The sequence below is a fragment of the Vigna radiata genome, chromosome 7, assembly GCF_000741045.1.
Source record: "Vigna radiata var. radiata cultivar VC1973A chromosome 7, Vradiata_ver6, whole genome shotgun sequence".
Taxonomy (NCBI): domain Eukaryota; kingdom Viridiplantae; phylum Streptophyta; class Magnoliopsida; order Fabales; family Fabaceae; genus Vigna; species Vigna radiata.
This window is the reverse complement of record NC_028357.1, coordinates 7,342,201-7,369,191: the sequence shown is the minus strand read 5'-3', so window position 1 is coordinate 7,369,191 and position 26,991 is coordinate 7,342,201. Positions and strand designations below refer to the sequence as shown.

Here is a 26,991-nt window from a genome sequence, read left to right as displayed (position 1 = left end):
TAATTTGCCAGGAAAAACCCTCCGCCAGTGCTATGCGGTGACGATGATAACAACATCAAGAAACAGAAAATAAAAACAATTAATCAATTAAAACAGAATCCTAAACTAAACAAGCATTATCCACAGACTCATTAAGCAATGGAGAGATTTGTCACGATCGATAATTGAAAAGTTAAGGAGCTTGGGAGAAGGAAACTTGAAGAGAGAAACCTGATGAAAGGTCAGTCAAAAACTAATTTTAGTAAAAAAATCCTTAAATGCAAATATCAATGTCATAAACTAATTTTTTAAATGCAAAATTCCATGCAATTGAATCATTATAAATAAGCTACTAATATCTACATCCACATCATCATAATTAAACGGCGTCATCCACATCATCATAATTAAACGGCGTCAGTAGCAAGTTAACGGAAAAGGCTTTATTGTCTCAAATTAACAAATATTTGGATTCAATTGGGAAAAAAAAAATATATAAGGATCCAGTTCAAAATTAAATACGACCAAAAGACATATTTAACCTATATTTTTAAACATATATGAAAACTAAATATCATGATTATTTGACTGGGTTCGTAAATGTAAGAGGTTGTCTTTCAAATACAAAAAGACTTTTAATATTTGAAGGAACACACTTGATAAAAAAAAAGGAGATTGGCAATGCTTTAATAAAAATATATAAAACAAATATTAGTACATTTGAAATTATAGTTTTATTAAAAATTATATTATATTCTTATTAGCAATTCAATATAAAATTATAATTTTATGCTTTAATTATCTTACAATTTAAATATAGAAAATTTTAAATATATTATATGATACTTTATATTATGTAAGAATATATTATTTATAATGTATGAGCATATTAAATTTTTTTCACAAACTTTCTACACATAATTATTAAATTATTAAATTTAATAAAGATATATTTATTAAATATAATAGTTATATAAAAATACCAGTATATCCATTTATTTATATAACTAACATATTAATAAAATTAGCATAGAAGTACTAGACGTAATTTCAGAAAAAAAAAAAAAACTACAGCTGTACATTTGAAATCACATACCTTTTTTCATACTAAGTATTGTATAGTACATGAAAAATAACTAAGAAAGAAATTCAGTTAAAGTAGTGATTAATGGAGTTCGATGAAAACTTAATGATCATCAAATCAATAATATTAAGATTATAAAACCATAATAGATTAATATAATACGAAATTAACATGAGCGTAAATTTTCTCAACGGTTCTCATTAATCTATATTTGTTCCTAAGGCAACTTATGCTCCACTCACTTTTTGTTTGCAGATTTGAAGCTTCTGCTACTGCAAAGTTGGAAAAGTTTTACCACTTTTCAAGCACAATTTCAATATCAGTGGTTCAGTCAAACCGTAAACGTGATTGTGTTTTGTCTTATTTGAAATAATAACGTTCGTATTGTTGCTTGGAGTCGATGCCACTGGGAATTTCACTCTAACATCGCAAAATATAGTATAAACTATATACTAAGTCATCACATGAAATGATAAAATACAACAATTTTCCACTATGTGATAAAGGGTTAAGAGTATAGTTATCCACAATAACTATAAAATTAAAATTTTATACAAACATTATATATTACAAAACTAAGTACATTATATATTACAAAACTAAGTACAAGACCAAACAGTCTCATACTAGACAGATGGATACTTTCCTTCGAGAGCTTGTTCAAGATTGAACTTATCTCCCTCTGTTCACATCCACATGATGATCATTACAAAGAACAAACCGAACGGATAGACATGACAAAACAAAAAATAAGAGTAAGCTAATATAAATTAATAATCATGTGAATATACAATTCAAACAAACAGATAAAAACACTCATACACATGTACAAAACCTATAAACACATATTGACCGACCACCTTACTCTGACCATCCGGATAGTATGGAATGTCGAGGTCTAGGGATTTGTGCACCGATATGGTGAAGTAACTGGAAATCCCCATCAATTGACACACCAAGTTAGTCCTACAAACGCCTTTTTGCCAAATGGAGAAAGGTGTTGGAACAATCGGTACCGATTTTGCGCAACGAAAATAAAACTCAGAGTATGATACAGATTGTTTAAAAGCGAAGAGCTTGTTCAGTCAATTTTAAAAATAGTTCCTTTAATTTTCTTACAAACGTTTTATCAAATAGTTGATTAGTAGAAAATATAAAGAGTATAAGGAATAGAAAAATCACACAAAGGATTTTTATACTAGTTCGAATCAACAGATTCTACATCCAGTTGTTAATCACTATAAACAGTGATTAATAGTTTCACTAAAATCAGTTTCACAGATTATAGAATAGTGAACATAAATAGAAAAACAAAACCTTCCTTCGACGAACGAACCGAAAGGGACAACAGGCACTTTCCTTCGACAGACGAACCGGAAGAGTGCAGCAAAAATCTTTCTTCGACCAACGAACTAGAAGAAAACAACTTTGCCAACTTGAAGAGAATCGCTCTGACCTTTGACACACAAAGCGCGACCTTCTCATATTCACAAGACTTGACAAGGCAACGAACTAACTTTTTGGAACTTCCTTAGACCACACTGTATTCTCAAAAAGCTCAGATTAAACTACTAAGGGTTTAGGCAAATGTATATATAGACAACTGTCTGAAACTAAAAAGGCATATTATAACTGCCAGTGATAATCAATTATTGTAAGTAATAATAGATTATTCAAGTCCGTTACAGGGTTTTTAAAAGAGTGATAATCGATTATCCCAAGGAATAATCCATTATTCTAGCGACTTGGGTAGTTCTTATCAGGACCAGGATAATCGATTATTTCAAGCAATAATCAATTATTCCAGAGAGAAAATGGTTATTCAAGAATGCTCATGATAATCGATTATTACATCAAATAATCGATTATATGTGTGAATATCCTAAGATTAGGAGATTTTTAAGTTTTTACATTTTCAATTTTTTTCCTAATACATTTGCAATCTACAAAAGTTCTTTTAAATAAATTACAACTTGATTCTTCGACTTTATTTCTTGCAGTATCATCAAAATCATTTATCTTGAAAATATCAATGCTCCTCATTGGTAACAATCTTCCCCTTTTTGATGATGATAAAAAATCATTTGTTTAAAATCCACTTTGATGGAAGTAGTAACTCACAACTAATGATACAGGTTAGTAGTAACTGCACTGTGACTTTATTCTTCTCCCCTTTTTGATCATAAGCAAAAATATTAATAACAATGCTCCCCCTTAATATGTTCTCCCCCTTAATAACACAATATATGCACTAGTTGTGAACAATAAAGCATTTTATTAATGGAAAGGAAAAATACAATTGCACCATAAAGAAATACATAATCATTAGAAGCATCTTACTAATTCAAAATAAGCAATTAAACAAACAAACTAATCATAAAGCCTAAAATCTAAAATTCTAGACTTGATGGTTTTTCTGAAGGGTGAAGTTTAAGATGATTTTCAATGTTTCCAAGACAGGTGTCAAAATCATTAAAATGTTCATTCACATACTCTTCATGAGATTGCTGCCACACAAGGATTTGATCAAAGTAGGCTTGTTGAGCAAGACTCATGTCCTCCAGTTGTTTGAACAAATTTGCAAAGTGTTCTTCCATGGAAAGGGTGGAGGATGAAGGCATTTGGGAGATACCAGCGTCAGAAGGAGCAACAACTCTTACTGGTTCAGTCATATGAGCGTCCATATCCTCATCTTCATCATCTTGGTGATCATCATCCTTGTGAATGATCACGCGACCACGAGCAATAAATCCCATTTGGCGAAACGTCTCCCCAATTTCAGTGCCAATTGCTTGGATGGCTTGAGTGAGCTCGCCTTCTACATTCACCCCTTTATATTCAAGAATTCTAGAAATGAGGAGTGCATAGGGAAGATGATAAGCATGATATTTCTTAGCCTTCAACATAGTGTCATAGATGAGTGCAGGTCAATCAATGTGTATGTGATTTAAAATCCCATACAATAGAAGAAGATCTTGCTCAGAGCATTAAGCATGATTGGTGGTATGGGAGCATAGAAGCTACACAATTAGATAATGAATTAGTCGTTCTTCCACCTTGAATCCGCCCACCAGCAGTTGACAACAATTTGTCTGTTGTTGAGGGTGTCGTAGAAAAGATTGAAAGGCAAGAAGGCAATTGAAGTCTGGGACTCCAAGATGGACTTTGATAGCATCATCCCAAATTGTGAGATGTGCAACATTTGTCCAGATATCGTCATCCAAAATAATTGGGACCTCCTTCACTTTGGTTGTGATGATTCTATCGCGGTATCTAAGATTGAAGTAGAACACTCTGATAAGATCAGGGTATATACAACCCTTTTGTTCTACTAGATGTGTGAGACCTTGAGCTCCAAATAAATCTGGGAGTTGGAACCCATAGAATCTGTAAAAATCAAGGCGAATGAATTTTACTGCCATTATTCAACGCTCTTGCCAATAATGAATGTATTCGACATGCTTCTCTTGATCGGAGATCCAACCATCAATGGTAGTAGGGCGAGGAGCACTGGGTTTGGAAGAGGAAGCTCCAGCAACCCTTCTACGAGGTCTTCTAGTGTCATCCATGATAAGAGGAGAGAGATTTGAAGGTGTGAAGAGTAATGATGGAAAAAGATAAGTTTTGATGAGAAAATGAGTTGGACAGAGTTTTGATGGAGTATGGGTGTTTGTTAATCGATTATGAGAGGCTATTTATGTTGAGATTGTTGATAAGGGAAGCACTGGTTTAGCTAACCTTAATCTCTCAGTGCTTTATTCACTTTGGTTTTTTATGATGACAACATATTTTTAATAACACATGTATTATTGATGTGTTACATGTTCTGTTGCTTATTGATTGATATCTTGTTGAACATGTTTTGTGTTGATTTTGATATGTTAATGCACATTTACTGAGCTTGTATATGTTACATCATTTCTGGTTGCATTACACATATTTTCAAAGAAGAAAACCACATGCACTTTTGTGAACTTAAACTATGTGGCAAATCTGATAGTTCAAGTCAACTTCATTATTAATTGAATCTACTAAGATTGAAGACTTTGCAAAGATTTTCAAATACAATACTATGTGAGATTTTACATTGAAAAGAATTTCAATATCTGCAGATGCGTCAAAGTCCACTGTGTGCGCTTTGCATTCGACTTTGTTAGTTGTTTTATTTGAGATTTTGTTATGCTTGTGAATAGGTTCGGCTATATTTTTAAAAGTTAGTAAAGCATTGAATGAGAGTCAACTATATTGAATGTGGAATTAATTTGTTTGACTTGATAGCTACTACTTTGACTTAACTGTTATTACTGTCAGAGGACAGTCGACTCTATTAGTAGCTTAATTGACTACAAGAGCGTCTGATTTATAGAAAACTATAAATAGACGAGACCCAAGTTATTCAGAGAACTTTTGGAAAAACTAATATTTTCATATTCTGTTTCAGATTGTTTCTCTGTGATTTAGTGCTCCAAGAACTCATCAAGAAGACTGTGGAGATCATTCTTTAAAGAGGTTCTGAAGGAGAACTCTGTTGTGCTTACTACTTGATCAATATCTACACAATTGAGGTGTTTTTTGGTTGATCAAGGATCGTGTTGCATTCCGTGGTTATTGTTGTACCTGTTGTGATTACAAGGGGTAGACTCATGGAGTCTAGTACACTTTGTGGATTGTTCAAAGTGGGTTGCAGATTGAAGGAGAGGGAATATCTTGCTGCAAGTCTTGTTGTGTGTATTGCTTATATTTTGGTTAGAGGGTTAGAGAGGTGTTTTATATTTTAGACGTTGAGGTCTATATAAAGCCTTGGTGTAAAAACCTTGACCACCATAGTGCATTTGCTTCCTGGTATTGGTAGGACACTGGATGTAGGCATTGAGGCCGAACCAGTATAAAAACCTGCGTTTGAATTCTCTATCCCTACTCTTTTACATTCAGTCGACTCTGTTATCCCTAGTATTTTCTTGTGTTTTCACTTCTCTTACAAATGTAAGTACTTCTCATGAGAGGAGAGAATATGAGAAGTGAGACTGCTCAAATCTCATGAGTTTAATAATCATTAAGCGGGACATTCCACATGTCTATAGAGGTGTTGTATTTGAAGAAATTACAAATGCTAAAGATTTCCTTACTAAGATTGAAAAACGCTTTATGAAAAGCGATAAGGTAGTAACAAGTGAATTTCTTTAAAGCTTGGTTTCCATGAGGTATCAGAGAAAAGGAAATGTGAGAGAGTACATTATGGAGATGTCGAACATTGCTTCAAAACTTAAGGCGTTGAAACTTGAGTTGTCAGAAAACTTACTCATACATTTTGTTTTGATCACTCTTCCTTTACAATTTGGATAATTTAAGGTTTCATATAACTATTAGAAGGAAAAACGATCTCTTAATGACCTCATTTCATATTGTGTTCAAGAAGAGGAAAGACTGAAGCAAGAAAAGATAAAAAATGTTCACTTAGCCACTACCTCTAATGACAAGGGCAAAAGGAAAAAAACTGAGAATATCAAGAATGATGCTGCTAAAGGTCCAATATGAAATAAACAAAAATAGAATGATAAATGTTTCTTTTGCAATAAAGTTGGACACATAAAGAAGGACTATGCAAAATATCATGTTTGGCGTGCAAAGAAAGGGTTGCCTAAGGTACTGGAAGCCAATTGATTTTGAAAGATGGATCTATGTTGGAGATAGCAAATAGTTAGAGATGGAATTCATAAGATGTTTTAGATTACTATTGTGTATTGGTTTTATATTTTGGATTTGAAATATACTTCATTTGTACCGTCATTTAGGTAGAATTTGATTTCATTTATTTATTTGGACAAATTATGTTAATTATGTTTGTTTGGAAATAATGAATTCAGATTGTTTTTAAATTTAAGTTTTATTGAAACCAGATCACTTTTGGCTAATAACAATCTATATATTCTTCATACGGTGACTTCCTATTGTGAATCATTAAATACAGAATTGCATTATATTAAGCATAATATTGACTTAATAGACTTAAACAATAAGCTCAAGGCCTATAAATTCTATGATCCCAAATTAAAGATATCTTTTAAGACAAGAACGTCCATATTCTTTGAGGATATTGGGTTTGGGATGAAGAATAAAGTTAGAGGAAGAATTAATGAGAGTGATCTGATTCATAAAGTTGCTTATGATGAAGGAAGTTCAAAAAAATCTAGTAAGTTCAGGATCTCTGTAAGAACAAACTCAAGATCCTAGAAACTTGTGCTTCATGAGGAATATAAGTCCATGCAAGACAATAAGGTTTGGAAACTTGTCCCGTTACTAGAAGGTATGAAGCCAATTGGCATTAAGTGAATATTTAAGACCAAGAGAGATTCTAATGGTAATATGAAGAGGTATAAAGTTTGTCTTGTGGTAAGAAGACTATATTCAAAAGGAAGGGGTTTGTTGTTTTAAAGAGACTTTTTCTCTAAAGTTTTATCGGAAGACTCTTTTAGAATAATAATGACTCTTGTTGCACATTATGATTTGGAGCTTCATCAAATGGATGTCAAGACAACGTTTGTCAATGGCAACATTGATGAGACATATAGTGAAACCAAGAAACTGTGTCAGGAGACCCAAAGGATACAGTTTGCAGACTAACAAAATCCATTTGTGGGCTAAAACATGCATCACATAAATGGTACCACAAATTTCAACAAGTTATTATCTCATTTTGTTTCGAGATGAATGTTGTTAATGATTATTTGTATCACAAATTCAGTGGAAGCAAGTATATTTTCTTGGTTTTGCATGTTGATGACATACTTAAAGGTTTTAGCATGAAGAATAGTAAATCAAAGGATTTTTCAGTTGTTAAGGGAGACGAGTTCAGTCTCAATCAATGCCCAAATCAAGGTATATGATTGATGTTTGTCATAGGACGACGTATTATGAAAGGAATTGAAAGACCACTTAGGTTATATTGTGACAATAAATTAGTTGTTAAAGAAATGATACAAAGTGAACGGATTTTCATAAAACACTTAAGGAAAAACTCCTTGATGGTATATCCTCTTAATAAGGCTCTTACACCCAAGGTCTTTCGTAAGCATATTGCTCATATGGGTGTTTTACAATTTGAGATATCTTTGGTTCAGTAGGAGTTAGTCACTTTTGTGTGTTTGTATTCTATATTTGGTTTTCATGTATGCATACATTCCTATGGACATTTTTATGGTTTATTAATTAGAAATTACACTTTGTATATTAAGGTTATTATATTGATCTCATTGAAATAAAGTAAGGACCATTCGAAAATAAGCGTAATTTTCATGCTACATATTTCATGATGAATTTATGCCATTTGGTTTTGTCAGCATTAGTGATATTGTCGGCTTTGATTGCAATTAGTGCAATGAAAATTGTTTTGGTTCTATATGCGAATATAATTAATGGACTTCAAGGTATATAATGACAATTTTGAGCTCATAAAGTCTAACACATTTGTATGAATTTATATATATATATATATATATATATATATATATATATATATATATATATAACAAATCATTAAATATGTTAGAGTCATTATATTTTATTAGTCAATTATAAAGTCATCTAATTAAGTAAATGTGACTAAAGGCACATATGTCATGAAAGAATTACTATGTAGAGATCATAAGCAATATTTTAATTTGTTGAGAGATCAAATTAAAATATTGAAACTTAAGAAAAGTAATAGAGAAAGTTTACATAAAGAAGTCATGATCCACATCTCTAAGCACGTCCATATCAATCTCGTTTCTTTCCCTTCATTCCCATTAGAAAAAAGAATCAAGAAGGATCAAAATACTAATCTAAGTTGATTATCATTCCTCATTAATTATTGATTTATGATTCATAATCTAAGCATGATGTAGAAATACATGTTCAAGAGTCTAAATTCAAAGTTATGAAAATATAAAGACTTAATATGATTATACGTAAATGTAGCCATTATATATTTTCTGAGATAATCATGTTTGATGTATAAAATATTTTATCTTACTAAACTAAATAAGTACATAATATAAAAAAATTAAAAACTAGTTTATAAAAGTTTGTATCCGCTTGACATATTGGCAAATAAAAGCGTTTTATTTATAAGATAAACAATATAATAATTAGAGTTAAATATATTTTTCAATCTCAAATTATCATAAATAATTATATTTTATCGTTAAATCGAATTATAAAATGTTTGGTATCTGCACACACTTCATGAATCATGGAAATTATGTACAACATTTTCTATAGTAAATGATATATATATATATATATATATATATATATATATATATATATATATATATATATTTTGAGTTTGTTAATCTAAGGAGGTTTTTCAGTTGGTACATTTTAGTAAAGTATACTAAATTTTAGGTTACAAAAATGTCCGTGTTAAAAAAGAAAATCAACTTTAAATCTAAGGATATTTTAATAATTTTAAAATTTAATTTAAAAAAAAATAAAAGGTAGTTATAAAAGCAATTAGCTTTTATTTTATTTTTAATTTTAAAAAACAATTACATTTTATTTTATTTTTTATTTTAAAAAACAACTACCTTTTAAAAAATATAATGGTTTAGGGTTTAGGTCTGGTAACTCTTCTGGGTTTATAAAACCTGTCGTCTAGGTTAAAAAAACAACTACATTTTATTTTATTTATTTTAAAAAACAACTACCTTTTAAAAAATATATAATAAAAACTAATAACTTCTTTCCTGGACCAATCAGATTTTTAATAACTATCTTTTATTTTTTTTTTCATTTTAATTTAAATTTTAAAATTATTAAAATATCCTTGGATTTAAAGTTGGTTTTCCTTTTTTTAACAGGAACATTTTTGTAAGCTAAAACTTGATATACTTTGCTAAAATGTACCGACTGAAAACCCCTATACGTAAATTAGCAAACCATATATATATATATAGACACACACTATTTTATATATAACACATAAAATTACATAATTAACTATAATATAATTTTGACATACCGTTAATTAGGAAGATGTATTATATGATTTTAATAAAATTTAATAACAAAATATTTTTTTATACTTTATAGAACACAATTTTTTATAATAATTTGGGAATAAAAATAGTATTTATCTCTTATAAATATAATATATAAAATAGTTTAAATCTTTATTTATTAATTTTGATGTTATGAAATTGAGTTAAATTTAATTGTTTTTATAATATCAAAGTTTATTTTAATAGTATTTGTTAGATATAGGTTTTATGGCTTAATATGAAACTCTCTAAGTAGTAGAATGTAAATATTATCTTATAAACTTATTTCTAATGTTGAATTGCTCTTAAGCAAAATTTTCAATGTGATGTTAAAATTTATCTCAATAAAATTTATTCCAACCCTTATATCTTCTATTATTACATCTTGATTACGATTTGTGAAGTTAAATCTCACGCTCCAATATATAAATAAAATACAATATTACTTACTAAACTAATAGTTTTATGATATTGAATTAAAATTAAAGTTCACAATTCAATACTTTTATTTTATTTAATGTTTATATATGAGTTACTTACATAATGACAACAAACTGCATCAAAATCATGATTACTTTTCAAAAAGAAAAACGTTACCATCTTTTCTCTAATTAGGAAAGTTAAGATTGTATTCATTGCCTTGTACGTAAATTTCTGTCCAAAAACACCATCATTTGCACTTGCAGATAAGAACAAAATTTGTTACAGGGGATATTATTTAATGATTAGAAAGATAATATAAATAATTTGTTTAACAAAACACATAGATAAAGTTGATTAGTTTAGATTTTCTAAAGTAACGCAAATAAGAAGCATTAAAAAAATATAAACAAGTAAAGATGCTAATATCTTAATTCAAAAGAGATTGTTATTTAACTCATAAAATGTGAGTTTCAATAATATTTTTTTATATCTATGAAATGTATATGTATTATTAATAGGTCAGAACTAATGTTAAACTATGCATAAATTATTCAGTTAAAAACGCGTGCAATTATCATTCATTGATACAAATATTTATCATATAAAAAGCTCATTAATTATTTACTTTTTTAAAAAGAAGAATTTAATGGGATGTATATTTATTACGATTTGAACGCACTATAAAGATCATATGTTTCTTCACTATTTATCAAAACCATACTAAAATCTTTTTTATTAAAAACCAAGGTGGAAACACATTGTTCACAATAAAACCTATAATTTTAATAAAAATTATGAAACAATCTTTTTAACATTTATGTCATTTTTATTTATTTTTATTACGTATTCTTATGCTTTTTATTGATGAATTGGAAAAGACAACAAAATATAATAAAAATTAGTATATTTGACATAAGAGTTTTGAGGAAAATTATCATAAATGTTAATCTTTCGAAAATTACCATTATAAGTAAATGAGAAAGAATCTAAATGAAAAACAAAATATCCAATAAAGTAAAAATAATTTATTAACCTCTTCACACCTAAAAGATAAATTGTTATTGCCTTCATTGACGCCAAAGTTTATCTACATCTCACAATAATAGATATAATATAATTTTTAAAATTGCATTTACATATATATATATATATATATATATATGTCTTAAAGAATGAAATAAATTAAATGAAAGTGTTCCTAAAATCATGGTTAATTAACATATCTAGAGGGAGCCTAAGGTATAGTATTTTAGCATAATTATGATGTTAATACATTTGTTGTGATGCAAAGTAACTGTATATCTCTCTTGCATCTTCAGCTGTAAGCTCTCGCTTACTTGTATATAAACGCGTCTTCTCCGTTCTTCTTCTTGTCAAATCTGCTCTTAATTTTCTTCTTCTCTCTCAATCTATCATGCTCATCATGTCAGAAGATCAAAGTTTGCATGATACGACGAAGTTATTGTGGGAAAACACGAATTCAGAAAAGCAGAAGAACGAAAAGGTGGAAGGTGTGATGAATAAGAAGCGAAATCGAGAGCTGAATAAAATTAGCAGTGCAGAAGGAAATGGTGATCATGAAATGCATATATGGACTGAGAGAGAAAGGAGAAAAAAAATGAAAAACATGTTCGCTAGTCTTCATGCATTGCTTCCTCATCTTCCTTCTAAGGTCAGATTCATTTTCATTCTTAGGTTAATTATACTTTCTTTTCCCTCTTTCTCTAAGGTGCTTCGGTTTTGCAGGCGGATAAATCAACGGTCGTGGATGAAGCAGTGAGCTACATCAAAAATCTTGAGAGAACCCTGGAAAACCTTCAGAAACAGAAAGAAGAAAAGGTCCGATGTGGCTATGAGTCATCACCGTCCATGTTCACTGCTCAAGGACTTTCTTCTAATTACGACTTTTCCAACGCGATTATGGGAACTTCTTCAAACGCACTTTTATTCCCTGCGCAGCAGCAGCAGCAGCCGCCCGTAGCTTTTGATAAAACATGGGCCTCTTCAAATATGGTCTTGAATGTTTGTGGAGATGAGGCCCAATTCTGCATTTGCGCGGCCCATAAACCAGGTCTCGTGTCCACCATAGTTTTTGTGCTTGATAAATACAAGATAGAGCTTGTATATGCCCACATTTCGTGCATTGGGAATGGAAATGCAATCATGATTCAAGCTCACGTAAGTTTCAAACTCTTATGCACTTTTCATTTATTATTTCTCTACAAAACTAAACGTTTATAATTAATTACTCAGACACCCAATTTCTAAATTATTAAAAATAAAATAAAAAATTAATTTATTAATTACTGCAGCTTTAATATATATAAAAAAAGAGTCACGCATTCACACATTTACTTTAAAAGAATTCAACATTTTTCTTATACTTCTTTTTTCTATGTTAACATGAAATTAGGGTTACTTTAACTTATGTGAAGTTTTTGATGATTCAGGGAAAACGAGCTTCACATCAGTTCCTGGATGCAAATTCAGTGGAAGAAATTTACAGGCAAGCTGCGGGAGAGATTCTGCTATGGATCGCTTAAAACTTTGGATTGAAACACTTATATTATTATTATTTATTATTATTATTATTATTATTATTATTATTATTATTATTATTTATTATTATTATTATTATTTATTATTATTATTGTTGTTATTGTTCTCATCTATTTATGTAATTACTAATTTTTCTTAAAACTAAGTGAGAATTGGTGGCTTAACTTCATATATTATGAATATATATGTTCAAATATTGTTGTTTAAGGTTTAGACTAAATTTATATGTTTATTATCGAAAATCAATGAATAAAATATTTAAAAACTTATTTTCAACGTTTGTAATTGTGATTTTATAATATGTAGTCTTAAAAATAGTATTAATTTTAGATCTTCATGTTTGTTTAGTTCTATAAAGAATTAGAAGATAATTAAGCGAAAATAAAGATATCATCATTCATGATATAAGTACATAAAACTTAAGACAAATAAAGTTTGTACTCACATTAAAAACCAACATAAATTAAAAGGAATTTTTCAATTCGTTTAAAGCATATAATCGTGGAGTTAATGGTTATGAATAGTAAAAATGTTTTATATCATCCATCGATGAAAAAATATTAATGGTATGATTCTAATGTAATTTTTGTAAAACAAAACTTTTTATACATTTGGACGATAATGTAGAATTGTTTTATTTTGTTAGCACATAGTCTATTTTCTCAAAATCGTGAATCCAAAGTAGAATTGTCAATATTTTAGGTTATAAAATTAGTTTATTATTGTTTTAATTATCATTAACGATCTTGCTTAGTTAAAGGAAGTGTTGGAACAAAAAATTGTATAAAATGTCATACCCATCAAAGCTATATTTTAAGAAAAAAAATTATTAAATGTGTATCTTCGTCTATATTAATAATTTATTAACGTAGTTGAATGTTACTCCTCTTTGCAAAACAAAATATTTTTTTCTCAAAGCAAGTTTTCGTGTATTTGATGAAATTTTATATTTGAAAATATAGATAAGCAAAATATTATGAAACCTTTTACCAAAACAGAAATAATTGGATTTGAAAGACGATGAGCATGGTGTGTTTCTTTGGTAACCCCAACAAAATTCTCAATTTTTAAAAATTTTAAAAATTTCTGAATAAATAAAAAAAATATAAATTATCATAATCAAGATCCTACAAAGCCTATGAAAAATTTGGATTTAATTTAGTTTTAATGTAATCACTACTAACATGATGACCACCTATTAAGAGACACGTATATGTGTTGGGATAAACTTAAATTTTAGAGATTTATTATTTTATTAGTTTTGGATATAGTAATATTTGATTTGATAGAAATAAAATAGGAATGGATAGTTATGATTTTCTGTTTATTAGGTAGAATATTATTTTATGATAAAATAAAGAGATTTTATTTGTAGGTAAGTTATATTTTATTGTCAGTTTTTATTATTTGTAATTGGCCCAAGACCCAATTTGCACCTATTTAAAGGTTGTCACAATGGATTGAAGAGTAAAATTATTTGTGTGGGTCAATGAGTGTGTATAGTGAGATTTTCCCAACAATTCTAATATACCGTAAGCATTGTTTATCTATGGACAAAGTTATTAACATATTGTAGTTTTTGGAATTATTTTGTAATTTTTGTCTTTTAAGGACCATTTGTGAGTGTTTCACATTTTTATGGATACATTTGGTGATCAATAATGTTTTCTATAAGGATGGTTTGATATTGCATATTGAATTACAATCAAGTTCAAAATGGAAAGCTTTTATAAAAAATATTTATTATATTCAAATAAATAAATATATTTTTACCCTTTAAATGTATAATATAACTAATAATTGTATAACATAATAAAACTAATATTGTAAGGTGAATTTAACAGGTATAAATAGTTTTTGTGTAGATTTTATTGTGCAAATTTTTTAGTTGCTTTGCTGAAATTTATGGAAACAGTTACGTTGTGATTTGTAAGTGAAAACACAATTAAATTAAACTACATATATAATAAATTATATTGTCAAAATAAAAAATATTTTGAAGTATTTTTTGTATGCATAATTAATTATGAGTCAGAATAACGTAGCTTATAATAAATTAGGAGTGATTTTATATTATAATAATAATAATAATAAACAATTATGAAAATGTTATAAAAAATAATAAATAAAGTTTTTAATAAAAAATAAAATTATTTCATTTTCTGTCCTTTTATATTTTCTTTTAATTTATTTAAAGAATCTCACTTTTCACTTTTTTTTTCTCTCTCTCGCTTTACCGTCAAACTTTAATGTTGTGTTTTTAAATAAAACAGTATTTTTTTTATACTAACTTTTGTGTTCTTTTACAAGAAATTTCAACAATTTAAAAAAATTGAAATATATAGTATTTAGATTACTTAAAGTTAAATTTCCCTCCTTTCTTAAATATTTTATTTAGATGAAATAATTGAAATATTTTAAATTTTAATTCTTTTAATTTATTTAATTTCTATTTTAAAGAAAACTTAATCCGGTCATTGAGTTGAAGTTAGACTAATTTTAGATAACTCTATTTTACTTTCAATTTGAATTTGGATTGATTCTGGAAAATTCAATATAAGCTAATTAGGCTTGAATTTTGGTACATATTGAATCAATTCAATCTTCGATAAAAATCAACTTGGTTCAATTTTTGTTATGAATCAATTTGGCTTGATTTTTTAACACAGATCGACTTGGACTCGATCTTTAATCCGTTTTATGACTATATAGTTTTTGTTTTTATACAAATTTAATTATACATTTAGTTTTAAAGTTTTCCAAAACTAAACAGCTTGTTTGTCTATTATATAGATACATCCATATAACTTGAAAGTATTAAATACACTCCAATAAATATAGATTATAATAAAAAGGCTTAATACCGTTTTTGTCCCTAGTTTGGGAGGTTTTGTTCAATATAATCCTACCTTTTTTTTAGTAACAATTGATCTCACTTTTTGAAAAAACTGTTCAATTGACTCCTTTTTGGTTTCGACATCAATTTTCTAACGGTTCTGGTTACGACATCAATAAGTTCTTTCATGCATTCAGATATCCAAATGTTATTTTAACAGTCCTGACATAATGTTATGTTAAAAATCATGTCATCATCGTATACAATAAGGACTACAATAAACAATTTAAACTTGAATATGGGACGATAATAAACAATTTAAACTTGAATATGAGACGACTATGAACAAAAGAAAAATAAAAGGCTTAATACCGCTTTTGGTCCCTAGTTTGGGAGTCAATTGAACAGTTTTTTCAAAAAGTGAGATCAATTGTTACTAAAGAAAAAAGGTAGGACCATATTAAACAAAACCTCCCAAACTAGGGACCAAAAGCGGTATTAAACCTAATAAAAAAAAGTAAAAAAATTATTTTTATTTTTTTATCATATATCTTTATGCACAATAAATAAAAGCTCCTTTTGAAAAGAGGTCAAAGGTTTAATATGATGCTGATAAAAAAAGGAAAAAAAAATTATATGTCCAATACAATAATTATGATCAAAATAATAGTTAACATCATAACTGTTAAAGGTTTCAAATTTATTATCGGGTAGGATTTAGACAAAAAAAAAATATTGAAAAAAAAGTGGAATGGAAAGAAGAAAAAAGAATTCAGAATTACATGTAAAATGATTTTTTTATTATCTTAATAATGATTCCAAAATATTTTAATTTTCAAAATGATAAGAAATGTCATAAAATGTATTAAATATATTGATAGTATTAAAAAAAACCTATATTTTTGAAGAATGAAATAAATGAAGCGAAAGCTAAGAAGCAAGTGGGTCAATATGAGGATAGATTGAAGTAGACAACATTAAAGTATATATTTAATGTATTTATTATAATTGAACGTAACGCCATGTTCTTACGAATGTATTTTGGGTTGTTCTTAGTAATTTTGACATTTATATTTTGTCTTTGTACTACCTTCCCAAACTCAGCCACCATTCTTCAATCTTTCTCCCTAACCTCAAACTCAATTTTCTTATGGATTTCTTATTGGAAAATAACAGAGATACATCTTCTAGTTCTAATCGTTCCAGTGAAATTAAAACAAACCAAAACCTTGTTGTGAATACGATGTCGAATGAAGATGTTGCTGATGAAAATGAGAAGAAAATTATTACTAGTGGTGAAGAATCCTACGATCCCGAAACTAATAATGAAATGCATCTATCCATCGAAAGAGGCCGAAGAAAGAAAATGAAAGAAATGTTCGACGATCTTGGTGCTTTACTTCCTCAACTTCCTTCAAAGGTATGCATTTCATTGTTCAAGCTTTTTAAATATTTAATAATTTTAATATTTATCAACAAAAACAAAATAATAATCTCTTATTACATTATTACATAATCGTTGATTGTAAGCCTAAACTTATAATTAACATTATGGGTCTAACCTTCAAATTATTTAGTGTATTATTGTTCCCTATCTCCATATATTGAGATTATATGATGTTCTTGTATTCATTATAATTATAAACATTCTTTTATTCATACGAATACTATAAGAGGATTGAATAATACTCTTCTTTTATTGATTTCTAGGAATAATTTTTAAAGGAATATTACCTATGACGACGGTTAAATTATGACCATAACAAATAATTTGAACAAATCTAAAAAAATAATTAATGCATTTGAATTTTCTCTATAAAAGAGGCTGAATAAAGGTTACGCATAAAAATAAATAAATAAATAATTGAGAGAAATATCAAAATATATATTAAAAGAGAAATATATTATATATTGAAAGTATGAAAATTTAGTTATTTTATAATAGAGAAATATATTTAAATATAAAAGGAAAATACAATCAATAGAAAATCATAATAAAAAATCATACAAAAAATTGAAAGAAGATAGAGGATATGTCTAACATCCTTTTAGATGAGATGAAGATTATGACTTGAAAATAATATTTTTTAAAGATAGTAGGATAAAAAAAAATCTTAAGATCATGAGAAATTTGAAAATTTTGAGATTTAAGAATCTTGAGAGATTTGAAAATCTTGAGAAATTTAAAAATCTTGAAAACTTAAGAATCTTAAGAATTTTGAAAAGAAAAACGAGAATCTAAAATATTAATAAGAATTAAGAATATCAAGAATGAGAATCTTTAAAAATCGAAAAACTAAAGAAATCAAGAAACAAGAGAAATCGAGAACCAAAGAAATCGAAAAGCTATAGAAATCTAGAAATTAGAGAATCAAGAAATTGGAGATTCGAGAAACTAGAAAATCGAAAAACTTGAGAACCGAAAAACTAGAGAACTGAGAAACTGAAGAATCAAGAAATTGGAGAATTGTTGATGTTTTTTTTTTTAATTACTTCAATCATCCAAAAGGTATTGATGTGAATGTTGTATAATACGTGTTGATTAAAAATAGTGGGAGAAGGAAAAGCATTTTGTGACTTCTATAAGAAGGCAAGAATAGTTTCATATTACTCTTTAGAGAAACCAAAGAGAGCACGGATATTGTCATTCTTCACGGGAGAAAGATCAATAGCAACATCAACCATACTAACAAAACCTAACTTTACAAATTTTTAAGTTGATCAGAAAGAGGATAGAACTTGCCATTGGTGAAACAACAAAGAGAAGGTAAATGTGAAAGGTGTTTAATCTGATACCATGTGAGTGTGAGTGTTTGATAAAACCCAAAGGAGAGAAAACTTGAAAAGAAATATTTTATTGAAAGTATGAGAACTTTGTTGTTTTTGAATAGAGAAATATTCATGAATATAAAGGAAAAATACAAGCAATAGAAAATCATAATAGAAAATCATACAGAAAACTAAAAGAAAATATCATATCTTTAACAACTTATGTAACATTTTATGTGGCAAATACAAATTATTTTAATATTGATAGCATAGTATTTCTTAACATCTTACGGTAGAAAGATCAATCAATAACAACAAATGAATCAGTGTTAACTATACTAACAAAACTTAATCCTACAAAGTTGACTTGATTTCTAAGGTGATCAGAAAGAGGAATAGAATTTGTCATGGGTGAAACAACAACAAAGAAAAGGTAAATGTAAAAGGTGTTTAATCTCATACCATGTTTGATAAAACACAAAGGAGAGAAAACTTGAAAAGAAATATTTTAAGAAAAGTATGAGAACTTAGTTGTTTTAAATAGAGAATATGCTTGAATATAAAAGAAAAATACCAACAATAACAAAAAACCTAACAAAAAATTATAGTAGAACACTTAATAGAAAATCATAACAGAAAACTAAAAGAAGATATAAATTATATCTCTAACACCTTTTGTAACACTTTATGTGGTAAATACAAATTATTTTAATATTGATAGGATCACATTTCTTAACATCTCACTCATTAATAATTTGTGGTTTATGCAATTTTTATGTGGTATGATGGTAAACTTTGTTTCAATTGTTAGAGGGGAGGGTTGAATGGTGCTTTTAAATTCTTTTGCAAATCAACGCTTAACAACTATATAAGTGGTTAGATGGTCTGCTATAGCGGTTAAACGTATGTGTCTTTAACAAAGCATTTTAGGAAAATGTTTTAAACAAGAGAAATAATGAGACCTATATTTTTATACTGGTTCACTCAACCTGAGTTACATCTCGTCTCCCTTACGAACTCTTAAGGGGTTCCGCTAATTTTGTTCAAGATTATAATCGAGAACAAACCACTCCTAGTATACACAGAGTATTATGAATCACTCCTGGATTTCAAGTATTTATAACCACTCCTAGTATCTAAGTATTATAAATCACTCCTAGTTCCCCAAGTCAATCCTGACTAGTCCAAGTTTAACCACTCTTGGTACCCAAGTATTATGATGACTCTTGGTATTCGAGTAGTATCAACCACTTCTGGTTCCTCTAGTAATTCCTACCTAGTATGTTTTGAAATCATAGGGAAACAATAGAAATGGAGGGTGAGGGGAGGGAGGGGGTGTTTGAAGATTGTTTTGAAAACTTTTCGCAAATCAACGTTTGATGATTATTGCAGAGGTTAGACGATGTACAATAGTTGTTGAACTGTGTTCTAAATAAAGCATTTAGGAAAAGCGTTTTAAGCAAGAAAAGAAATAACACAAGTATTTTATACTGGTTCACCAAATCTTGAGCTACGTTCAGTCTCCCTCAAGAACTCTTGAAAGATTCTACTAATCTTATTAAAGATTACAACTGAGTACAAACCATTATTGATATACACCGAGTATTTCGTTAAGTAATATTGTTTGTTAAATTTCAAAATATGAATTGTTAAACAATCCAATCTCTCTAGACAATCTTGTCTCAAGCTATTATTTACTTTTTTTTCATTAATTTGTTTGAAAACACCTTTATTTGAGATTGATTTTATTTCAATTTTTTTCTGGAAATAAATTTATATTATTATCATTGTTATTAGTGTTAATTTAATGAAACGGGGGCAGTCATTAATAAAACAAGAGAGAGAAATTTGACATTAATGACAAGAAAGAATTTAAACATATGCTTCTAAGAATTTGGTAATTGTACTTAAAACCAGCATCATCATTACTTTTATTAGTATTATTAATATAATATAGGTATTTAATGATCAGAAAATAGATGATAAAAGTCAACACAATATTTTTGGTATAGAACTCTAAAGTGTTAATTTTTAATGTATTAAAACAAAAGAGCCATTATTGTGTGTGTGAGGAGAAGTGAGAAAGTTAAGGTTAGAATGTTATTCTGAGATGGTTCTGATATGCTACTTCTTAGGCTGATAAAGCAACCATAGTGAACGAAGCAGTGGACTACATAAAAGTTCTGCAGGAAACTCTGGAAAAGCTAGAGAGAAAGAAAGAAGAAAGGGCAAAACATATTCTGAAACAAATTATGGGAACGAGTTCAGAGTCTGAGAAGCAGAAAGGTTTTGATAAAACTTGGGCTGCTTCAAACATGGTCCTCAACATTCGTGGAAATGAAGCTCAATTCTCGATTTGCTCAGTGCATAAGCCAGGACTCATGACCATGATTGCTTCTGTTCTTGAAAAGCACAACATAGAACTCATTTCTGCAACCATTTCTGCTAATGGAAATGGAAGTACATGCATGATTCAAGTCCATGTAAGTTTCAAACTTCATTCCCACCATACTTCTATGTTTCTTATTCATAATTTCTCAATGCATGTTTAAGGACTATGTTAAGCACCTAAAAATTGCCTTTTCATGAGTTTAAAGTATGACTTTTTAAAATATCTACTTTTTAAAAGGATATTATCTAGACAATATTTTTTTGACAATATTTAAATATTATTTACGTGTCATTATGTAATGATAATGTTTAAAAGTTATAAAAAAAAAATAGTGTCTAAGTACCATTATCTTTTTTAAAAAGTATTTATTTAAAGACGTATATGGACTAATTTATTTATTTAAAACACCTATTTTTTATTTCAAAACACCATTATTAAATTAAATAAGTAATTTATTTTTCTACTTCTTATTTTAAATCTAGCAGTTTTATAATTTTCTCCATAAGTAAATTTTATTTGTTTCTTAAATAAGTGTTTTTTAATTATTTACTTCATAAACACGTATTTTAATTTTAAATAAATTAACTAAGATTGACTTGTTAAAAAAACATAAAAAGTAAACAGATTAAAACAAATAAATTAAAAAACATAATACTTCCTATTTTATAAAATAAATATTTTTTTAATAAAGTACACGAAACTTAAAAAAAAATTATATTTTCTATTAATTAAATACTACATTTAATATGAGTTAAATATTACATTTATAAAAACACCAAGAGAGTAAATCTTAAAATTATCATTCAAAAGTTAAGGCTTTTGCCATTTTTTTTTTGTTGGTGACATCAATCAGGCTCTCAATGACAACATTGGTTTCGTGAGGAGTTGATAATTGTGTCTAAAATAAAATTTAAATAAAATTATTTGAAAAAGTTTTTACTAATTTATAAATAAATTATTTTTAATTTATGAAAAATATGTCTTTCTCTAATAAAGAATCTTCTTAGTTAAATTTATTAACTTATTGAATTGTTTATGCTACAGGGAAAACAAGCTTGGGAGGCAAATTCAATGGAGGAAACTTACAGAAAAGCTGCTGAAGAAATTATGCCATGGATCTCTTAAAGTTTTGGATGATATCACACCATCTTACAATACTTTTATGCCTAAACTGGAATGGTTGGTTTCATATGTTTAGTTTTGTTCTAGTGCAGTGTGTGTGGTTCAAGCATGTGTAAACTCAACCTTTGTTAGTTAACAATCTTTATCACGAGTTAGTAGTCTTTTTTTAGTGGAATACCATAAGAATCCATTCAACCACTGTACTATGGATTTAATTTCTTCATTCTTCCAGCAATGTTAGTTGCTTTAAAATACCCACAACTTCATTATTGTAATTTATTTAATTTAAACTCACATGTCATTATTACGTGAATATATATTTTAGAACGAATTTGTGAATAAAATTTATGCGTAAGTGATTTGTTAAAATGTTATTAAAAAAAATTATCAACTTATCGTTTTTCTTACTAAAATGAGCAATCTAAAATATGTCACTGAATTAGAGAAATTTTGTACCAGTGAAGAATATGATTAATTTTATTATAAATTATTTTAAGAAGAAAATAGTGAAGGGTAAAATGAGGCCTTATGTATAGTTTGGAAGTGCAGGAAGAAAAATGTTGGTTGCGTAAAGAAGTCCCCCAAATAAGAATCTAAGTGGACTACAGAGTAATTGAATTTAGTTGTGTGTCAAAACCACAGAAATGTACTCTCTGGGTAGTTGCCTTATTTATTAGTAGTCATGTAGAAGCATGAACTTTAATCAACAAAAGAGATGCAAGCTATCCTCAATTTCACAATATAAATGAGACAGTGTTACTTTAGATGAAAATAGGCAACAATGGTCAGCATCATGGACACTCGTAGTCCTTGACAACAACAGTTCCACTCTTGGTCTCTGAACTCTAAACAGGAAGTGCACGATTGGAATCAACCAACATTTTGTCAATGTGAACTTGAGAAACAAAGCAGTGAAGAGGAGCACGTGTGGTCTTTCACTTTATTGTGTTCAATAGTGTGTGAAAGTGATGGTTGAATCATAAGAACACAATAATACATGCATGCCATGCTCAGCAGCTGCTAGTAGTAATCGTCATTGTTCACTATGGACCAAGACCCTTACGCCAGTGTTTGAATTGTTGTCTGCAGAAAGCATTTAACTGTACTGTAGGACTGTTGAAAACAACACATCAAGCACGCGGAGGAACAATGAAAATATCATTAAGAGGGGAAACAATGTAAATATCAATTTGACTTCTTTTCTTGGAGACAACCCAAAAGCAGCAAGACACTGATGAATCATCAATGAAAATCTCACCAAGTATCTTTACATACACAATACACAATCTCTGACTTGGAATACTTTAATTTACTGTTAAAACTCGCTGGAAAGGTTGCCCATCACCTCATCCCTTATGTGGGTGTCCCAAAAGGAGGAATAAAAGATAATTAGAAAAAGCTAAAAAGGGCGACAGTAGATGATGGGTCCCGGCTGCTACATATCCCGAGCTTGGATTGGAAGACAAAATAAATTTCCATCTGTAAGGGACTGTGGAGCAGAAACAAGGCTGGGCATGTGATGTGTGAGCACCCATCAAAAAGAGAATAACAAATAAGCAAGCACCCATGTGATACAATTGTTTGATTCCTACCAACATGTGACCTTCCTCCCCTCTATTTCTAAGCCACATAAACCATTTTCCCAGTCCTTGTAGTAGGACCCTCTTTGACCCCACCATGTTCCCTCACATGTGCTCCCTCTTTCTTTTTCATTCAAAGACGTTTCAAACCCGTGCAGCCTTCTGCTCCCTCTGTTTTGTTCTTGCTCAAACTTTTTAGTCATAGACTAATACGCTGTTCAACTACAAGTTGATACATAGATGGTAATGCCCCTATATAGATAGCCTTCCATTGGAATGCACCATCTGTTCTGTTGTAGTTTCACTTTCACATTCTTTTATCTTCTCAATTATTTTTCTTATACTCTCTTCCTCTGTCAATTATAAAATACCCCCCATCACGTAGGTTGTCGTTACCTTTTACAGATTCCAATTCAAGCCACATCCATCCTCGTATCATTCTTCACCAATAAACTGGGTTAAGAGGAGAAAATAAAAATCTTATTGGGGTCGCAGTATTGTCCCGAACAAAATTGATGTACAGAAAAAAGGCTTCAGAGAAAGCTACATCATCAATTCACACACACAAAAAAGTTCATATTTACAAAAACGAAGAAAAAAGCTAAATTTTTCTTCTTTGGTGAGCAGTAGCAGCCATGGAGAAGAGTCCCCAACATAACACAAATACTTCTGCCTATGCAACTAACAGAAACGTGTACTCCACCAAATGGCAGTGAATGTTTCCATTCCCCTAATATAATCAACCATTTCGATCACGATTAAATTTCTGAACATATACTATATAACTAGAAAGTTGAAACAGAGTAAGGGAGAGAAAAGGAGAAAAAAAAAAGAAAATAGAAAGTTAGCTCTATTTTGATATTTTTCATCTTAAAAAATTACAAACTTTGACGAAGCAAACATTGTGCTTTCCTTCATCACAATAATCCTTACATACAAAACAAAGAGAAGAAAAATAATTAAATATAGAATTACAACTCTATTTATTTACCAATCTAGAAAAAAAAGACTAATTAATTAAGCTTCGACTTCACAAACTCTGTCCATTTTTCTTATCTTCAAATCTAATTTTCTTTTTTCTTCACTAAAATTATGGAGATTATTACAATAGCAAAAAATTAAAATTCGTCAGAAGGGAACCACAACAACCTGGCTGCATGCAAAATCGTCAGAATTTCCGATGCAATCCTGCGGCCACGAATCCCGAAGAAGCTTCAGCAACATCTGGGCCTTCCTCTTGGCTCTCTCCGTACAATCGCTCTGCACCAGAAGCAGAAGCTGGGTCAACACCCCAGCCGTCACCGCCTCTCGCTGGCACCGCTCCGATTCGGAGCATAACGACAGCAACGCTCCGGCCGCGTACTCCGTCGCGCGGTCCGATATTTTTAGTATTATTTTCACCAGCATCGGCACAGTCAGTGCGTGGCCAGCGAACGCGGCGCATCCAGCGGGAATCCTGCAGAGGAGCTCCACCGTGGCGAGGGCCCTCTCCGCGTCACATTTCTCGAAGTCCGCGAGCCTATCGACGAGTACCGCCGGCGCACCAGCGGCCACCGCCTTGTGCCGAGTCTGCTTCACCAAGCACAGCGCGAACAAGGCCTTGATCCCGATCTTGAGAGCGCGGGGGTACGAGATCGGGCAGCGGAGCAGGTCCACGACTCCGTCATAGATTTCGTCAACATCGCTCACCTGCGCGCGGAGCTCCGGCGAGTGCGTCCCGGCGACGACGATCTCAATCAACGCAGCCGAGTTGACTCGGACTTCAAGCGAGCTATGCGAGAGCAACCGTGAGAGATAAGTAACCTTGTCGGAGTCGGATGCGAGAGCGGCGCATTCGGACTCGGCGAGCGGGAACAAAACGAGTAGCGCGAGCGCCTCGTGCTTGAACTCGTCGACAGCGTTGAAAGTGATAGGGAGAAGGATCTGGCGGACGTTTTGAGAGGAAATGAGAGAGCGGTCCTTGTCGGAGTCGCGAGCGAGTTGTCTGAGTCGTCGGAGAGAGGAGAGACGAAGGTGATTTGGAGCGGAATCAGAGGATATTTGGTTGAGAAGGGAACGAACGAGGGCGGGGTCTGCGGGCTGTTTGGGAGTGGGGATTCGCTCGACACCGAAAGCGCGGTTAGCGACGCACCACTCCTGGATAAGGCGGCGGAGAGTGTGGTTGGGGATTAGGGTGAAGTCAGTGAGAGTGGCACGTGTAACGGGGCAGGTGGTGTTACCGGCGGTAACCCAGGACTCGATGCTGGGCCGGTCGTAGGTTTGACCGGTGCAGACGGTGACGGGGTCTCTCATGAGTTCGAGCGAGATTGGACATCTGAAGTGGTAGGGTATGTGAACCCCCAAATCCAAGGGTTCTAAACTTGCAGGCATTGTTTGTAATGGATGATGATGATGATGATGAGTAATAAAAATAATATATTAAATATTAATATTGAAGAAAATAATAGTTGTGCTAAATGTGAAGGGTCTGCAAATTTTCTTTAGGTATGTCACGCTTTGGTTTCTCTTATATGAGATGAAACAGAGGAACATACCCAACAGGCACAGAGAGGGACTGCCTCTGCCATACCCTGCCCCTTATCTGACTCCTCCTTCCCCCACACGTGTGGAATCTAACCCTACGCCAAAATATTGGTCAAACCAAATATCCCATCTCTCGGTCCCACTTTTTCTTCCCTATTTTTTTATTTATTATACCTCTTTTCAATTTCACATTACATTAACCTGCAAACAAGTTAGATAAGTGGATTAGGTTGAGTCAAAGGTCAAAGATTAAGAGATTAGAAAGGGGATCCAGGTTGTGATCCACCTCTTTATTGTGGCTAAAACAAGAACAAGGGGCTGCTTCCTATGCATCTTTCTTCATTGCTTCATTCTCACTGTACCTACCTGTCACATCTGCATCACAAATTCCTCCATCTCTCTCTCTATATATAACACTATTATTTATTCAAAGGATGAATCAAATTTAATTTTTCTAAATTTGTTTATTTTTCAACATTAAGCATATATTCTAAAATAGTGCAAAAATAAATTCCACATTTATTTAAATTTATTTGTTCTAAGGATTTGATTTTTCTAAAACAAAATGTTAATGATTTGATGGATACTGGTTTTTATCGCTGGCGACTTTTCAAACTTTTGTTATTTTCCTAATATTTCAAAATTTTCCAACATTAATGTTCATTATCGATGAAACCATATCTTAAACAGTACTTTACTGTTTA

At 30.2% G+C, this 26,991-nt stretch overlaps 3 protein-coding genes across 3 annotated transcripts; 2 read left to right on the top strand and 1 right to left on the bottom strand.

Moving 5' to 3' along the window:
• The first annotated feature begins 11,896 nt into the window (after positions 1-11,896).
• Positions 11,897-13,063, top strand: LOC111242111 (transcription factor bHLH95-like). The gene is made up of 3 exons (XM_022784422.1): positions 11,897-12,178; positions 12,253-12,684; positions 12,957-13,063. Exons 1-3 carry the CDS (start codon positions 11,921-11,923, stop codon positions 13,047-13,049), a joined length of 783 nt encoding a protein of 260 aa, XP_022640143.1. The 5' UTR covers positions 11,897-11,920; the 3' UTR covers positions 13,050-13,063.
• Positions 13,064-17,144: 4,081 nt separating this feature from the next.
• Positions 17,145-22,187, top strand: LOC106766004 (transcription factor bHLH95). The gene is made up of 3 exons (XM_014650766.1): positions 17,145-17,321; positions 20,806-21,153; positions 22,107-22,187. The coding sequence occupies exons 1-3, from the start codon at positions 17,145-17,147 to the stop codon at positions 22,185-22,187; spliced, it is 606 nt and encodes a 201-aa protein (XP_014506252.1).
• A 2,410-nt stretch (positions 22,188-24,597) lies between these two features.
• On the bottom strand, positions 24,598-26,453 carry LOC106765518 (U-box domain-containing protein 26). The gene has a single exon (XM_014650174.2). The coding sequence runs from the start codon at positions 26,132-26,134 to the stop codon at positions 24,893-24,895; it is 1,242 nt and encodes a 413-aa protein (XP_014505660.1). The 5' UTR covers positions 26,135-26,453; the 3' UTR covers positions 24,598-24,892.
• Positions 26,454-26,991: the final 538 nt, after the last annotated feature.

Bases quoted from the DNA above. Each gene is read 5' to 3' on its own strand.
- LOC111242111 (XM_022784422.1), top strand. From the start codon at position 11,921: ATGCTCATCATGTCAGAAGATCAAAGTTTGCATGATACGACGAAGTTA. The intron at 12,179-12,252 runs GTCAGATTCATT...TCGGTTTTGCAG, and splicing joins TTCCTCATCTTCCTTCTAAG to GCGGATAAATCAACGGTCGT. The intron at 12,685-12,956 runs GTAAGTTTCAAA...TTGATGATTCAG, and splicing joins CAATCATGATTCAAGCTCAC to GGAAAACGAGCTTCACATCA.
- LOC106766004 (XM_014650766.1), top strand. From the start codon at position 17,145: ATGTCGAATGAAGATGTTGCTGATGAAAATGAGAAGAAAATTATTACT. The intron at 17,322-20,805 runs GTATGCATTTCA...GCTACTTCTTAG, and splicing joins TTCCTCAACTTCCTTCAAAG to GCTGATAAAGCAACCATAGT. The intron at 21,154-22,106 runs GTAAGTTTCAAA...TTTATGCTACAG, and splicing joins CATGCATGATTCAAGTCCAT to GGAAAACAAGCTTGGGAGGC.
- LOC106765518 (XM_014650174.2), bottom strand. From the start codon at position 26,134: ATGCCTGCAAGTTTAGAACCCTTGGATTTGGGGGTTCACATACCCTAC.